Genomic DNA, 18,336 nt, shown 5'->3' with positions numbered 1-18,336 from the left:
GGTAAGTGGGGAAGGGACTCATAACTGTCCCCTGTCTGTAATTTTTGAAGTCTAAAACAAACATGAAAATTGTGAGGGGCTATTTGGCTGACACCCTTTTTATATCCCTGGGCAGCTCTGTCTCCTGGTCAATCCAATAACCATCCACATCTTCACTGTCTTCAGGGTGCCTCATCCCTGTCCTTTTCAGCATATGACCTTGCCTCTACTTCAAGGACAACATTGAAATTACAAGATATGGATATGAATTCCTACAAATGTATCTGTATTTGTACCTGTCCTTACTGCTTCCCCTATCACAGGGAAAAGAGCCCTTTTTTCCTGTTTAGAGAGCATCCTTCCACATGTACTATAGGTACTGTTATCCATAGGGGGAACTCTTCTTCATTCTTCCAGAGCTGATAAAAGCATGTCCTCTTTGGCAACATCTTTCCTGATATTCCTACCCTATCCTATTTGCTGCATTGTTGGCTCTCTCCTTCGTGCCACCACTACCATGTGTGTGTCTCTATAATTACTCTTAGTTAGGGGCTTAGTAGCAGCAGCTTGGAGTTAAACAGGCATTTGTCCAAATCCTACTTCCACCTCTTATTCAGGGCTTGATTTGCTGGGACAAATTACTTGAACTTTCCTGAGCCTCAGTTTCCTACTTTGTAAAATGAACCCAGACTCCCTAAGTTCAGGTTTTGTCTTGGCCATTTATTAGCTGTCTAACCTGGGCAGGTTATGTTGTCTCCCTATGTTTGAGTGTCCTCATCTGTAAAATGAGTACATTAATAACACTTCATAGGACCACTGCTGGTTACATGGGTTCATACATGTCAAGTGTTTAGAATAGTGCCTAGGACATAGTGTGTGCCGAATAAGGATTCATTCTTATTGTAACTCTGATAGTTACCTACAAAAGTCATGTGAATAGGGTAAATAGGACCGGCTATCTGCAGATAATCCTGGTAAGTGCTTAAATGGTGGAAGCTGTTTTAATTATTTTCATAATCCTCACATTTATGCTGCCCTTCTCTGTGAGCTCCCTGGACACAGGGAACCTGTCTCAGTAGTTTCTGGCATGTGGTACATAAGCAAGAATGTACACTGAATCAGTGAGGGGATGAGGCCTATCTTATGGGCCCCTCTAGCTCAATACCTCCCAAATCAGCTTCATCACCCTCATAACCTGTCCCTCTGGAATGTCTGTGGTCCCACCAGTCCCCACTGCCAGCACTGGGAGATAGCTTGGGCTCTTCCCTCTGCCACCCCCGCCCTATCTAATCAGCATAAGTCAACTGCTGGCTTTACACTCTTCTGCACCTGTGATCCCACCCCACGAACTCAAACCTTCGGCGTCACTCCCATGAAGGAGTTTGGTAGCCTCCTAACTGCTTCTTGCCTGCAAGTTTTGCCCCAGCAGTAGTTCAGGAAACCCTAATCTTGCCATGGGTAAGTTTTGTACTCTGTCTCAGTCTGTTTCTTCACCTTTAGAATGGAGGTGTTGATGATAGTAACCACTTCATAAGGTTGCTGTTTGCTTAAAACAACGACTCAGAGAAAGCCCCTAGCACAATGGGTGCTTGGCTAATGCCAGCTTTTACTATGATTGTATACAAGTTAAACACAAATCTCTTAGCCTGGGATCTCTCATCCCTGCTCTTCTAGCCCCTTCATGCGCTACCTCCCTGCCTCCATGAGCATCCTAGTCCTCAGTCCTGCTGTGCTGGTTCCCACCTCTCATCGTCCCCTTGCCCTCATTCAGTGTGGCACGCCCTAACTGAGCCTGTCTTAAACTTCATTTCCTTTCCCAGACGGAGTTATCATTCTCTTCTCTGCATCTTGTACTTGACACTCTGAATATCAGCTATAAATATATTTGCCTTGTGTGTATTAGATAACAGTGTATTTAGAGGGAAAGAATGCTGGTTGAGTTTGGTTTAGATTATTTAGATTAATCTGCTTATAGCAGGACTTTGGCAGCTAAGAGAGGTGTACAGAGAGCAAGTTAGGGAGGCAATGCCAGCCCCGTGGTCACCCAGAGTTTGGCTAGTGACACCTGCCAACAGAAAGAATATGTACCACTCCGAGGAGTTAAAACAGAAGAGGTGGCACTAAATGAGGAAAATTTGAAAATCAGACATGGCTTATGGAGATGTGAAATGGTAGAGGAAATCCAGATCCGTTTGCAGTGAGCTGTAAAGGCCACTGAAACCATCAGTTTAGCTGTCACTGACGCTTGCAGCCTTTTTTTCTAGAGCAGACATTTTGCTGTGCTGTCATTGACAAGGTTTGATTTGAGAGGATAAGTAACTCACTGAAGGTGTTAGGTACCCTCGCTTCATCCATGTTGTACATAAGGAAAATCTCCTTTGTCAGACCTTCCTTGCAAGGTTCTCAGTGGACCAGGGAAGATTTTAAAGCAACAACAGAGCTGGTCAATTTTATCAGGATCATCTCTCACTGGCATTAAGTAACCATATTCCATTTAGTCCAGGATCTGTTTGTCTTTGCTCAGACACCAGGATTTAACTTAATGTTTCTAATTGTGAGGATCAATTCAGACCTATCAGTTTCCCAGACCAGACATCATTCTGCTAGATCTGCCTCCTCTCCTTAATAAGAAGTACGTGACTGGCTTAAATATCCATTTAAGAGTGAAAAAATGGTTTTGCAGAGCAGATTGAAATCTGTCATCTGAAGCATTTCCTTGTCTGCCCTCTGGAGTAATAATATTCCTAATTATTTTTAAAGCAGGATTTCATCTATTTTCCGGTATACATCCTGCAAATTGAATTGAGCTCCAGGATTACCCAGAAGCTAAACCTTACCATCGTGTTCTGTAGCCATTTTCTAATGAAATTCTCTTTGAAGGCAACTTGTCCCCTACTCTCCGCCCTCCCATTCAAAAATACCAAGTAGGACAAAGAGGTGGTGAGGACCTCAAACTTAGCCTCAGCTCTTCCTATATTGTTCCCTTCTGTTGTGCTTTTAAAAAATATTTTTGTGTTCTAGCCTGAATATTCACATTCCATTTAGCTAGGGGTTTTCCATGTTACATAAACCATTTCCTATCTCTACATCTTGAGAGGCATTCAAGGCAAGCTGTACTGCCCTCACAGAGCTGGAGAGCAGCTCGCTGATGGGAAAAACCACTTGTTCAGAGTCATTTGGAGATTTTTGTGAACAAATTGCAATTAACCTTAAGATCTCCTGATTCCTTCTCCATTAGTCCCCAGTGCCTGTTTCAAGAGCACCAAGAAGTATTATGGTTGGGATTGATTTTAGTAAGACTTTTGCCATAATTTTTCACAATAAATGGGGAAAAATACAAGAAGGAAACATTATACCAAAGTAATAAGTGGTTATTTTACTGTGGTAAGATTGTGATACTTTTTTTTTCCTTTCATGATCTTTATTCTCCAGACTTTCAGTAATGTAATCGTTGCTTTTGTTATTCCTAAAATTTTAACTCACTTAGCTCCATATATTCTATTTCAGAAAATATGTATTGACATTTGCCTTTTTTTAATGCCTCAGACTTATAAATAGGATTGTTCTGTGATTACTTTAGTGTGATTTAATGTGGTATAGAAGGCTACTTTTCCATAAATAAATTACCTTGCACTGCTATACACTTATAAACTTCCACAAATTTCAAGTTGCAAAAAGTACAAAGGGCATGCATAGAGTTAATCTGCCTCCCACCTCTCTTATTCTTCTTCCCACAGGCAACCAAATTACTCTTGTGTATCTTTCCAGAGATATTTTATGTGTATGTGCTTTTTTACACAACAGTGGCAATAGATGATCTACATGCTGCTTTTGGAGAGCTCTCTGTTCCATTTAGATCATATCACTCTTCCTAGGCTTGCCTGCTTTTTTTTCTTTTTTTTTTTTTTTATAGCCACTCCATTTTCTGTCATGAATTTTACACATTTTATACACACATGACAACCTAACCAGTCTTTTTTTTTTTTCATGATTGCTTTTCAGTTTTTTGCTATTACAGGTAATGATTCAATGAACAACTTTATACATTCTGAATGTAAGTTCTTTCATTCACAAGTAAGACTGAGGACACCTTCCTAGATGTAGGTTTGTACATTTTTGAGTTTGCTGCAAATTCCAGATTTCCTCAGTAGGGATTGTGTGCTACACTTCTACCTGTATCTTCTTGCAAACATTTTTCTTCCTTAGTACCAGGATGTCAGCCATCACTTCTGGTGTGACCGTGCTGCCTCAAGCTGTCCTTCCCCTTTTTGACTTTCTTAACTCTAAATATGTGGTAAACTTAGAAACAAATAGCTGTTAGAAGTGTGTGTAAAGTAAGAGTGTGTGGTCTAGACTCACAGCCAGAGCATTGTAAAACACTCTTCAGCAAGTATTTATTGAACACTCACCATGCTCACTGTTCTAGGCAGTGGAGATATAGTCTCTGCCTTTTGAATGCTTGTACTCCAGTGGAGGGAGAAAGACCGTAAACAAATACACAAATAAGTGACTTCTAGATAAATGGTGTGTTACTGGACTTTCTTTTTAAAGATTTTATTTATTTGACAGAGAACACAAGCAGGGGGAGCAGCAGACAGAGGGAGCGGGAGAAGCAGGGAGCCTGACACAGGGCTCAATCCCAGAACCCTGGGATCATGACCTGAGCCTAAGGAAGATGCTTAGCTGACTCAGCCACCCAGGAGCCCCTGGACTTTAATTTTTGTTTCATAGTTAAAATCAAATGGCCAGCATACTACTAAATTATATCATCGGTTAGTCTCCCTTTGTAATGCCTTGGCTTTGTATTTGGGAAAAAGGAAGGAGAGAACATGGACAGGCATCACCTTCTTTGAGGGGTGATGATGAGAGAGTTTATGGTAGAGTTGTTAAAAAATAAAAAGAACTGTGATATAAATAATACTAAAAAGCACAAAACAGAGTATCCAGAGATCTTTAAGCTCTCTGGATTCAGTGGGTTTTTTTCCTACTAAGTATATTAATTCAGCATTTCTCAGAATATGTTCCATGGATCATTAACAAGGTCTGTGCTTGTTAATAGGTGTTCCTCAAAAAGAGGGTTCTATAGGAGGGCCACAGCTAGGACAGCTTTGTAACTGGAACAGGGCCCCTCAAGAGAAAGCATCCCTGGGAGCTCACAGCATGGCAAGAGGATGGAAGGAGTTGGAGACAGCAGCCCTTTCCTCCGGTTGATAAACAGGCCCCAGACTGAGTTTCCCGTACGACAGTACATAGCTGCCTGTCTGCAGTCAGATAGGTTTGGGAAATTGCTGGCCTAAGCATGTGAGGCAGACAAGGATATCCATAAGCTTTTGTAGGCTAACATGCTACACTTTGAATCACCAAGGGAAGAATGTGGCCTGTGGCATTTTTCTTGGTGGACCTCAGAACACCATTTTTGTGGGACTAGTATTCCTTGGAACACAGTCTGAGAAAAACTGAACTAGATACTTGTACCAGTTCTTTTTATTCTAAAACTCTGTTCTCACCTGGTTTTTTTTTTTTTTTTAATATTTAATTTATTCATGAGAGACAGAGATAGGCAGAAACATAGGCAGAGTGAGAAGCAGACTCCCTGCAAGGAGCCTGATGTGGACTTGATCCTGAGACCTCAGGATTGTGCCCTGAGCCAAAGGCTGAGCCACCCAGGTGTCCCTCATCTGTTTTAACTGAAGTCCTGACTATCCACCTCCCCTGCCCCAATCTCCAAATTGCTGTCTCTGGTTAAACATTCCCTTTGCTCCATTGCTGTCTTACCCAGGGCTATTTTTGTGGGGGAGCATACCAGGACACCATTCCAGAACCTCTTTCTCAGAATTACGTAAACCTGAATTTTTGAGAAGTCTGTTTTTAAGAGGTAGCCGTCACCAGCTTAACAAAAGATGTATTATGTTTAAATCTATACTAGTGATGGTTACTACTCAAATAACAACTATGTTTATTTATAAATACATATGTAAATATAGATTTGGTCATTATTAATTTGTAGCTAATTATAACCCACTTGCTGTTTCCTCCAACAACTCGTGTGTGAGGTGTGGAGAAATTGCTTTCTACCTCGACTTTCTCCTGCTCAGCTCCTGAATCCCGTGGACTGCAGCCCTGTGAAGGGGACACCAGTTCACAAATTGCAATAAAATAAAGTCACAGACTTGAGCTCTTATAACTTAGTCTGTTTATAAGCTAAAAGGTATGGAAAGAAATTATATTATTAATAAACCTTAAATATTATTTAGTAAAATACTAAAAGGTCAGTAGATTTGAAAAATGAACTATTGACCCTACAAAAGTTGCTTCTAATGTGAATGGAGTTCCCGGGATCATGGAAAAGAATGCCAACCAAAACCATTTTTAAAAATGTATTGGGCCTATCCATCTGCACCTATGAGCTGAGTTTTTATATATATCAGAAAATGCACTTGGGCTTTTTCATGGTTTTCATAATTTGGTTGGCAAGAAATAGGACAGTAGCTCTTAGGTGGAATATATTTGGTGTTCACGTATAATTTATGTAATATTTCTGTTAACAGGAAAGAAACTTTCTCTCACATAAACTTTATCACCTAAGAATATCATTGGCTTCCTTCCCTAAGTAACTATATATGTTTAATGTCGTTTTTAAAAAGCTTTCCAATTATAGTTGAGTTTGAAAATGGAATCCTTATACCAGTATGCAGGGTTATTTAGAACTTAAGAAACCAATGGGGATATAGCATTCGATTTTGCAAAAATAGCATTTTATGCCAAATTCTTATTAGTTCTTTCAAAAATTCCCTTACCATTGTAAGTGGTGGATTCTCAAAAGTGAGTGTGTGCTCAACCACGCTGCCAAAACCATTCCTCAGAGTTACAGGGGTTCGTTCACCTACTCAGGCAGCCATGGTCACAGTATGCTCTGTATTCTTAACCCTTGGTAATAACTTTGTGAAGCAGTGCCTTAGACATTATTGAACTAGCTCTGTTTTTGTTTTTAGTAATTTCAGCTTATGAACACTGTCGGTAGCTGCTGTGCCATTTGTCTCACTGCTTATACTGTCTCTGTAAAAGACTTTTTTTTTTCCCCCTTTTGGGCTTAAGTACCACCTGAAGAGAGAAGCCTTTTCAGGCCTGGGAGACTGGCCAGTGCCCTTTGTCCTTCTGTTCACCTACTAAAAGGTAGTATTGTTAGCCTAATTTAGCAGGGCCCTGACTCAGTATAAACACTGCTCAATAGAGCCAGGAAGACTAATTGAATTGTACAATACATCATTTTTCAGCAACAGTTTCAAGTGGACTGTACTTCTTTTCCCAGAACACCATCCGTTTTTTCCTCATTTAAGATATTTAAATATAGCAAATATTTAACTATGATAAATAAAATATTTGAACCCAATTCTCTCTTTCTCCACTGAACCTTGAGCTACATGAGGACAGGGCCATGCCTGCTTTATTCTCCACTAGTACCGGCTATGATATTTATCTGGCATGTACCTGTGTCTCTGCGCCTCTAAGTGAGGCGTTATTTATCCCTGCCAATGGTTATTTCCCGTCTGGTTAAATAGTGAAAGGTTTTGGCTAATTCTGGGTGCCTCTTTGTGAGCTGGTTTACAGAGACTGTAAACTTCACCCCCTATGTAACTGCAGGACCCCAAAGGATCACACAACAGGTACCTCAAAAATAATTGCTAATAATCGGGGGGGGGGGGGATGAGACTTTCATTAGGGAAAAAAAAAACATCAAGGCCATTTTTTGTATCTCTCCATAACACTTTTGTTGAGCTTTATATTAGAAAATATTAAATTACATAAATGTGTTTTAATCAACATGCAATAGCCTTACATTTAGTTACCACCTATTCGTATTGATTTGTTTTCATGGTTGGATCTACTTGTGGTACTCTCCTCTGTACCATCTTTGCCCACCAAATGAATTTATGTTTATCCTTCTAGACCTTGAGGCAGTGTGGCTTGCTTTGCCAAGGGCTCCCTTCCCCCGCAGGACAGTTGATTTCTCCTTCAAGATACCAGTGCACCCCATCTGTATTTCTTTTATAGTAGAGGACAGGCTCTGTACTACATGTAGTTTTTGTTTTAAATATTTATCTCTTATACTAAATAGTCCCTTGAGGGCAAGGACTGCATCCTATTTATCTTCATTAATAAACTTATAGTCTGGAATGTAAAGCAAAGCATTGTGGATTTTCAATTTTTAATGTTGAATTCTATCCTTACTCCTAGTACTAGAGCAGTTTTGGTGGAAATTTTTATAGAGGTTTTACCTTCCATAAATAGAAACTAAGCCAAATCTACATGTCACTAGCCAATCCATATCTCAGAATTAGTGAATTGGTATGTAAAGAGTCCCTCAAATTACCCACTTGTTATACATTATTTAAGCTACTCCCTCTGTATCTCAGACACCTTGTGTTTCTACTCTAGTGACAATGACATTTTTTAAAAGATTTTGTTTACTACTTCTTTGAGGGGGAGCACAGAGGGAGAGAGAGGGAGAAGCAGACTCCCTGCTGAGCAGAGAGCCATGTGGGGCTCAATCCCAGAACCCTGAGCCCAAGGCAGATGCTTAACTGACTGAGCCACCCTGGTGACCTGACAATGGCATTTTAAAACTATCTTTCTCATAGTTTTGATGTTTAGTATCAGAAATGGATATAGAATTGGATGGATATATTAAGTCAGTCCAAGCCCAAAGTTATACTAAGAGTACTCCTTTCTGCTCACTACAGTGTGTTTTTGAGCCTGTTTTTTATGCAAGTTATCCTGTATATAATGTCCTTTTAAGCTATCCTTTTATTCCTTTTGAATTTTTAGTATGTACATGATTTACCTATTTTTAAAAAATGGCTACTTACAAAAGCGGTAAATATACATGAATGTGGTTTTTAAAATAAAAAAAAAATTAAGACTTATCAGTAGTGTTAAGTTTTGAGATTGTAGATTCACATGAAGATGCATGGATAGTAAAGAGAGGTCCCATGTACCTTTCACCCAGTTTCTCCCATTGGTTACGTCTTAGATCACTAACATCAAAAAAACAGAAGTGGACTTGAGTATCCTGGGTCTGTATAGTTCTGTGTCATTTTAGCACATGTAGATTCATGTAATCATCACCATAATCAGGATACAGAATTAATTTCTTTCCATGCCAAGGTTACTTTTACAAGTTTCCGGAAGAGAGAAAGCAAAACCAACATTTATATTTAGTTAAATTATGGGCTTTTTCTCTTGGCTTGTTCAGAAATGTGACTTTGGTACTTAAACTCTGGGTCCTAGTTGGAAGAGGTATGGCAAGCCAGATGATTCTCCAGACTGACTGAGGAGGTTTATCTCCTAGGTATCTAAGCAGGCCAAAGAGTTCCTGGAGTACGTGTATGAAGAGCCCCTGATCGACATCCAACGGGAGAACCCCATGCTGTACCTGCACGCTGAGCCGCTGGCCACTGTGGTGCGGCTGCGGCAGCGGCTGAAGTCCCTGCGAGCCTACCTGTTCAGCTGCCGGGCCGCTGTGGCCGAGGATCTGCGCCGCAGGTAGGTCACAGGGGGCAAGCAGCTCCACTTGGCTTTCCTCTCCCACTGAGAAAGTCGTCAGATGACCTCCCTGGCCTTCCCCATGTGGACTGCCCAAGTCCTGTGGCTCTTCCTTTGGGCTCGTCTTTGACTTGCTTCCTCCAAATTCCTCTCTGGTTGAGCCCAGATAAATGAAGGGGATAGCTTAGCATAACTAAAGGCTTTTCACCCTTGGAACTAGTTTCCCCAACAGTGAAGACTGCTCCTCTCTGTAGCTTAACGTGAGAGGATGATCAATGGGAGTGTCCTCCTTGATCACTTCTGGAGTATTTTACGCTTCTCCTAGTTCCATTTGTAAAATGAACGCATTTGATCTGTTATAACTTAAAGACATTTTTCAGTGGAAATAAGTAGTTATTCAAACTTACTTTCCATACGGAGATGGTTGTGGTAAGTGATGCAGGCGGTGGGGGCTGGGACTAAGATGCACAGGCCCAGGATTCTGCTTTAAATGTCCCCATCTGTGCAGGCTCTTCTTCCATAGCTTAGTTATCTCAGAATTCATAGAACACACAAGTCCATACCAGGTCCAGATCCTCAAAATAAAACTGAAGTTAAAATATGCCTGCTCTCATCAAATTCCTTCTTTTACAGTTAGATTTTATTGGCATTTCAAGTCTCACCCTTGGCATGTACCAACTATCTTATACTTGAAATAATTGTTGATGGTGTTCATTGGTCCCTAAAAATACCTTTTAATATTTTAATAGAAATGACCAAAAGCACACCTTAGTCATGGTTTCTGGAGGTGAGCCTACATGCAAAAGAACCTTTGGAAAGTATTAAAATGATATAGTTTGTTATTTGGGATCTGGTTAGAAAGATACTGACATAATCCCAGGCATCTGAAGAAGACATTTTAAAAAGAACTAAACGTAGATAGTGAGGAATACATAATATCTAGACAAGCTCTCATAAAATAGTAATGAAAAGGCAGCTGCCACGAAGCAAAATACTTCTCAGCGGTAGTCATTCTATTACCTAGTTGTTTTTCAAAAAGCACTAGGAAATGGTCAGGATTTATTCTTATAAAATCTAGGCAAATCTTAATTTTAAAAGATCAGGGCTTTCCCTGAAAGGCAGTAAGATTATGTGTCTCTAATTTACCAACTGAACTAGATACAAGGTTTTTATTTTTATTTTTTTTAAGAGTTTTATTTATTTATTCATGAGAAACACAGAGAGGCAGAGGGAGAAGGAGCCTGATGCAGGACTTGATCCCAGGGCCCTGGGATCTGGACCTGACCCAAAGGCAGATGCTCATTCACTGAGCTACCCAGGTACCCTGAGATACTGTTCAAAGTATATTTGTTCTATTCACACTTTTGGCTTTGCTCAGAGCTAGTTTTTCCTGTGCCTATCCTTCTAGAGAATATTAAAATCTACACTTAGGAATCATGTTAGATACTGTTTTTTGAAGGTTTTTTTTTTTGTTTTTTGTTTTTTTATTCATTTGAGAGCAAGTAAGTAAGCCTGAGCAGGGTGGAAAGGCAGAAAGAGAGGGAGAAGCAGGGGCCTTGCTGAGCAGGGAGCTCACCAGGGGGCTCAATCCCAGGACCCTGAGATCACAACCTGAGCTGAAGGCAGACACTTAGCTGTCTGAGCCACCCGGGTGCCCCTAGATACCTTTCTGATACAGTGTTTTGCTTTGGATAAATATGCCAGGGCATACATTTAGAAATTGAATAGATCTGCTCTTCATTTGGATGACTAAGAATACCTGTGCTGTAGTCTGGTGGTTTATCATCATATCCTGCATCTATGGCCAGAAAAGGAATGGAAGTTCCAGAAAGAAGGCACTCCCAGGGCTATGAAAATGAAGAGAGCAGTCTTTTTTTCATTTTTTTCCCTCACTTGTTCATGACCATTATGTAACACATTCCTGGCACAGGTAGGCACTCAGTAAGTTTTGAATGAAAGGAAGGAGGGAGGAATGGATGGATGTCTACTGTGGTGTCACTTTAGACCACTGAATGATGGCTAATAGCCCAATTTTGAGGAAGGAGTTGATCTTCAGACTTTATTTTTTTTTAGATATCCTTTAGTACAATGCCTGACCCATCTGAAACTCAAAAATAATTGAATATTGAATGAATAATGGAACTAAAAAATCAAAGCAGTCAAAAAATTTTAATTGGTTATGTTTTAGAGATAAGTCTCAAATCTTTCTTCTCCTTTTCACTTTAAATGTACCACCCTGGCTTGGAGTCTCAAGACTATTGCACTATCCTTCAGACTAGCTAGCCTCACATCAGTTTCTTCCCTCTCTCATGAACCTTCATCAGGCAAATTATTTAAGTACAATTTGGAATTCAAGATCTTTGCAAATCTAGTCCAGTATGTTGGTCTACTGTCAAATATCTTGTACTTGAAACATGATTTAACTTTCTTTAATGTGGGAATTAAATTGGTTTTTTACAACTAAAGTGCTTAAACAGTAGTGCTTATACATAGTAAGCCCTCAATAAATACCATTATTAATACTGTTTTACTATCTAGAATGTTCTTATTTATCTCTGGCTTTGAAAATCTTTGTTAGAAGTTTCCACTTAAGGGATGCGTGGGTGGCCAGTGATTGAGCATCTGCCTTTGGTTCAGGGCATGGTACCCTAGTCCCAGGATCAAGTCCAGCATCAGGCTCCCTGCATGGAGCCCGCTTCTCACTCTGTCTCTGCCTCTGTGTCTCTAATGAATAAATACATAAAATCTTTTTAAAAACCCAAAATTTCCACTTAAAAGCCACCCCTGATGCCCTATCTACTGGAACCAGTTCCCTTCTCCTATGTCAGGAGAGGAGTGAGCCAGAGGAAGTGGGCTGGAGAGCTCATCCTGGCCATAGGACCTGAGGTTCCTGTGTATACAACGCATACTTATTCATGCAGTTGTTGCATAAAAATGAGTACAGCAGCAGGTTCCCTAAGACCAAAGAATGAGATTCCTACAGAACCCTAGAGGAGACAGGTTGATTTTTTTTTTTTTTTAATTTGCTATCTTAGTTTCTCTATACTTAGATGCTATTAAAATAGCATTTGGGTTTACCATGTCTTCCCACCCTGGCACAGAGAAAAGTATACCAGTGTCCAGCAGTTCTTACAGGGGGCTGGTCTGGAGTTATTTCAAAATAAAAAGATTTGAAATAAGACCATTTAGTACAATAGGTCTGAGATTTTTGGGATGCCTGTACTTCTTGCAGCAGGCCATACTTAATATCATTTCTGCCTTCTTACAGTGTGCACTACATAACCATAGGTGCAAAGAGGAGCCATTACTCACCGAATATACTCAGATTCCTGTCACCAGAAGCCCTCTCTTACCTTTTACCTTTATAAGGAGTCTGACATTTTAAAAACAAAATTAGCCAGCTGCACCCTTGATAAGAGAGATGATAAACTTAGCATCTCTTCATCAACCAGAAGTAATATTTAAAGTTCCCTTTGTTTCTGTGTCACTTGGGGACAGAGCATTCATTTTAAAGTAGAATTTAAACTTAAGAGAAACCTACTATACACAACTAATCTTACATAACCCTGATAGAAATTAATAGAGGGGAACAAAAGGAGAGCAAGAGAAGCCAGTTCTTATCTAGTTGTGAAAGGCGTTCTCTCTTTGCCTGGTTTTTACCTCCATATAGGAGTAGCCATTAATCTCCAGCAAGTAGGCCCAACATGCTGAAGACCTGTCAGCACCATATAAACAGAATAAAGCAAACTGTTAATATTGCTGTCGTGAGAAAACTGAAAACAGACTGATTAATTGTATTGGTGCTCCACAGCCAGAGAGCTAACTTTGGTCGTCGCCTTATTAGGGAAGTCACAGTTTGCTTTTAGACCTTTCATTATGATGACCGCCCGGTCTTCATCCTCAGTATTCTTGTTATTGTTGTTAAATGAATGCCTTGTTCCTGAACCCATACTGCAAATCTTGACTGGCAGGGATGATTAGTTTAGAAAAAGTCAGTGTCTTGCATGAAGTCTAAAATGTTTACAGTGCTGACAGTTCACTGTTCCTGAGGACTACCAGATGGTGACCCTGTTGGATTGGTTCAAGGCCTAGTTAACTTTTCATGAGAAGAGTTATTTACAGTGTCCACACATGAAGGTACATGAAGAACTCTCGGAAAAATCTTAGCACTGTGAGGACACAGCTGTGTCAGCAGCCATAGGGAAGTCTTGGGGAGGGACACTAAGAAGAAATGGCGGCAGATCTTAGCCCTGTGTATCCTGAACAACAGAACATCACATGGATGTGTGTGTACATCACACGTCACACATGGGCACCTCAGGGCCAAATTTGCCCTCGGACATGTTTTGTTTGGCCTTTCAGGAATGGTCTCTCTGGCTTTTAAAGTTGTGAATTAGTTGCTAACCTTTAAATACCCTGGGTGTTTTCATGTATGCACAGTGAAGCTCCCTGGTGTCTGAGGAAACCAGCAGCTCTGATTACACAGGGGCAGTGGTCACTTAGCATTAGATCCTGGGCGCTCCACTTTGCATGGTCTCTCCTGCTCCTGTTCTCCCCAAACCCAGAGTCATTCACTGTAGACTACGTTGCTACCCTGTTTTTCTTCTTCCTGCCCTACTTCATTTATTTATGGTGATGCCTGGGGCTCATGTAAGATAATTATGGTTTATCAATTAAAAAGTGCTTTCCCATAAATATATTATTTGTTCACAACAGTCCTTTAAGATGGGAAACAGATGTTATTTAGAAGGAAGAGAAAGAACTGTGACTCTGAGATGCTATGTGACTTGCCAGATGTGACAAAGCTGGTGAGCAGCAGAGTGCCCGCTCAGAACCAGGTCACCGTAGCTTTCTCCAGTATATGTGCTGCTGCTCGTGGTGGCGGCGTCCAGAGGCCTCCAGACTCTTAACAGGAACCACTTCTAATTCTCCTGAAGCCTTGATTGAGGTCATGTAGAAGAGTGGGAAGCCTGGCAGGGAGGTAGCAGATGGTGATGTCCCATGAGGGGGAAGGTGGGGTTGCTGACACAGGCACTCTTATGCTCACAGTTGCTCAGGCAGCCTAGGAGAGCAAGCATGTCAACTGGCTTAGTGTTAACAAGTGCATTTTCCCTAAGACGGCATTTACCAGACCTTTCCATTTCACAGTCCTGTAAATTTAAAACACGAATATGGAGATATCTATAAGGTTGTCTTACATACATATCTTTAACCAGAATGAACTTAACATTACCGCGGATTTCTCACCATTTCAAAAAAGAACATAGTAGTATTTTAAAAAAATGACCTCAAAAGTCAAACAGCTTTTTAAAATCAAATAGAAAAAAAAAGAAAAAAAAAAACAAAAACAAAAAAAAAAAATCAAATGTTTTTTTTTTTTTTAAGATTTTATTTATTCACCTAAGAGAGAGCACGCACAAGCACAGGGGAGAGGAAGAAGGACAGCCTGATGTGGGGCTCCATCCCAGGACCCCAGGATCATGATATGAACCAAAGGCAGACACTTAAACCAGCTGAGCTACCCGGGTGCCCCTAAAATCAAATAGATTATAAAATTAATTCTATTCAACTTTCCTCATTTTACCTTGGACTGCTGAAAATATCATCCAACTGACACCAGCTATTTGGACTAGCTTTTCAGAAATTTAAATCTTATTTTTCTTTAAACATTTTATTTATTTATTCATTCGTGAGAAATACACAGAGAGAGAGGCAGAGACATAGGCAGAGGGAGAAGCAGGGTCCCTGCAGGGAGCCTGATGCGGGGCTTGATCCCAGGACCAGGACCAGGATCACTCCCTGAACCCAAGGCAGATGCTCAACCCCTGAGCCACCCAGTGCCCCTTAAATCCTATTTTTTCTTCTGAGTGTTAAAGTACACCATTCAGTCCAGGGAAAGGCATTCTAGAAATTAATATGGGTATCTGAGTTTTTCCCATTCTCTGTCATCAAAATGTGATTTGGGGACTTGGAGTACTTGGTGAATCCAAAGTTCCTATCATGTTATAAATTTAAAACTAGTTTCTCTCCAACACTAGTTAAGGCCAGTTGGAAATGTTACACCTATTCTCCCAGTTGCTTAGGGCAGAACTGTGTTGGGGAACATTTGGTCCTACTTGTTTAACAGCTCAACTTTGGAGTATTAGGAGAATACCAAACACAATTCTGCTACCTTTTAAGTCACCTTTTCTGGCCTTTGGTCCCACATTTTACTCAAAATTATATCCAGGATTATTTCTCACCGAAATATCAGCTTTACTTAACAGAAATTTCTCTCATAAAGTTTCTCATTCTTACTAACATCATTTATCCAGGTGAGTACCAGGAAAAAAAGAAGGAGTATGGGTGTGCCTCTTCTTTCCAGCAGAATTCAGCAGCTGGCTCAGCTCTTAGACCAGTCCCCATCAGTGTCATCTGATTCCCATTCCTTCCTTTGTTACCCTGGGGAAAACCGTCTTCATACTGAGTTGAGAGGAGACTAAGTACAAAAGTTGAAATGTCCGTTAGCCATTTGCCGGCATCTTAAACTTCATATGCCCAGAGCAGAATAGCAGAATGCATCTTCCTGAGCCCAACGGCATATGCCCCTGCATTATTTGCAGTAACTGATCTTCCCCTTCAATCTGTTCATCAACTATAGTTCAAGCCAATAGGTAGATCAGATGATGTCAGTCTTCATCCAAACTAATAGCTTCTCCTCTCACCCCAGGTAAAAGCCAAGTCCATGTATGGTGTCATCCCCAGTCACCTCTTTGTTCTCACCTCCTACTACCTGTCCCCTTATTCTTCTGCTCTGGTCACACTGGCCTTTTCTGGTCTTTGAGAGCAGGCTCTTGTGTGAGTTTCCATCCTTGTTTTTCCTTTTCCCAGGTAATTGCAGGGTTGCTTCCTTACCTCTTTTAGGTCTTTACACAACTGTCACATTAATAAAGTATCCTTGACTCCTCCTCCCCCCACACATACTTCCTGTCTTCTTTCTGTACTTACTACCATATAACATGGTATTTTGTCTGTCTCCATCTCTTGGGCTGTCATGCATGGATATGGAGGTTGTGCTCTGCTCAATCTATGTGCTCTGCTCACAGCCATATGCAGTGGCCTGCTTTCCCCACCAGGTTTAAGCTATGAAAGGTTCATCTGTTTTGTTCACTGCTATATCTCCAGAGCTTAGAGCCATACCTGACATAGTGAGGGCTTTATCAATATTTGGTGAACAAATTAGCTAAATGAATAAAATATTGTTGCCAAGATTCTACCCACTTAAAAAAAAAAAGTTTGATCAAATTAAGATTTCATTTATTTATTAATGAGAGGCACAGAGAGAGAGGCAGAGGGAGAAGTAGGCTCCATGCAGGGAGCCTGATGTGGGACTCGATCCCGGGACCCCAGGATCATGCCCTGGGCGTGAAGGCAGGCGCTAAAACCGCTGAGCCACCCAGAGATCCCATTTTTTTTTTTCTTATTACGAAAAGATACCAGTCAGTATAGAAAACAAAAATAAGAAAGCCATCCATTATCCTACCACTTTGGTACATATCTCTTCAGACTTTTTCCTCTGATTATTTTTTCCCCATAGAAATGGTTTCATACTGTACATACCAATTTTAACTCAATCATTGCATCTAGTATACTTTGAACATCTTTTTATGCCAGTAAATATTTGTCTTAAGCATGATTCACTAAACAGAAAAAATAGTGCTTTGATATATACCATTGATCTTGGAAAAAGTAAATGAGGATATTATTTAGTATGCCCAAAAGCATGCATGAACTAATAATAAGCTGAGAGAGATCATTTCATAGCAATACCTCACCTTCCTCTACCAACACTTCGCCCTTCAAAATCAGACATATTAGGTGTAGGGGTTATCTGTTGCAAAGAGGAAAGATTGCATGCTGTTGGGAATTGAATACGCTAATTTAGGAGGCTAGCTTATTAAGATATATTTCTTAGGGCAGCCTTAAAACACAATCTACACAGACATGACTTGCTGTGTCTCTGACCTGCGTGTGAGGACTGTCTTATAACCAAAATCTGAGATATAATTGTACAATTATTAGCCAACAAAGACTGGTTAATGTTGAATTTTAGAAGAATAAGCATTAGTAGGATTGTTAAGAATATAAGATAACACTTAGGTTGAGTAAATGAATATGACTTTGTTCTTTCTAAGATTTAATATTAGCCAGATTTTGTGGCTTTATTTTTCAAGTTAGCTGTTTAAGAGTCATTAGCTGCAGTTGGGGGCTTTAGTCTTAACATTATGAACCTATCAGGACTTCAAAACTACTAAAACACAGGATGTTTTTGCTTTCAAAACCATCATTGTTTTCATTCTACTTTAAGAACTCCTTTTCCCTTGGATGACTTCTAGAACATCTAAGGTTTTCAAGTCATGTAACCTCCTGATCTCCTAATAGCTCCCCCACCTTCCTTCATTTTCTTCAGAGATCTTATTTAGCAAATTATATAACAATATCAGCAGGCTAAAAGGTGGCTACAGACTGCAAAAGACAGTATCCTTTAAAACTAAACAGATTAATAAACTGTGAAAAAGGAATCCTGGCAAGTTATGTATTGATTTTTTTCTTATTCTGAGAGGAAATAAAACACACAGAAATGATCTAAAAATCATTTTCTAGAGAACAAAAAAATAAAACTCCGTGCAGTTAGATAAATGTTATGTTCTTGGAATTGTTAAAAAATACTATAAGACTTTTCAGCTAGGATCTATAACTGTGATACATAGAATAATCACAACCAAAATTACTTCCCAGATATTCCTACTAAGGCTTTAGATTGTTACTGAGAAA

At 40.1% G+C, this 18,336-nt stretch overlaps 1 protein-coding gene across 6 annotated transcripts in view; it reads left to right on the top strand.

Moving 5' to 3' along the window:
• Positions 1-18,336, top strand: part of PLEKHM3 (pleckstrin homology domain containing M3) — a 173,482-nt gene that overhangs the window by 67,791 nt on the left and 87,355 nt on the right. For all 6 annotated transcript variants that reach the window (XM_025442008.3, XM_049106765.1, XM_049106767.1 and 3 more), the window contains exon 5: positions 9,329-9,522. In XM_025442008.3, the coding sequence (XP_025297793.3) occupies positions 9,329-9,522 (194 nt within the window). The remainder of the gene's footprint in view (positions 1-9,328; positions 9,523-18,336) is intronic.

This window comes from Canis lupus, chromosome 37 (assembly GCF_003254725.2).
Source record: "Canis lupus dingo isolate Sandy chromosome 37, ASM325472v2, whole genome shotgun sequence".
NCBI lineage: Eukaryota > Metazoa > Chordata > Mammalia > Carnivora > Canidae > Canis > Canis lupus.
The sequence above is the reverse complement of the archived record's forward strand: the minus strand, read 5'-3'. Positions and strand labels throughout refer to the sequence as shown.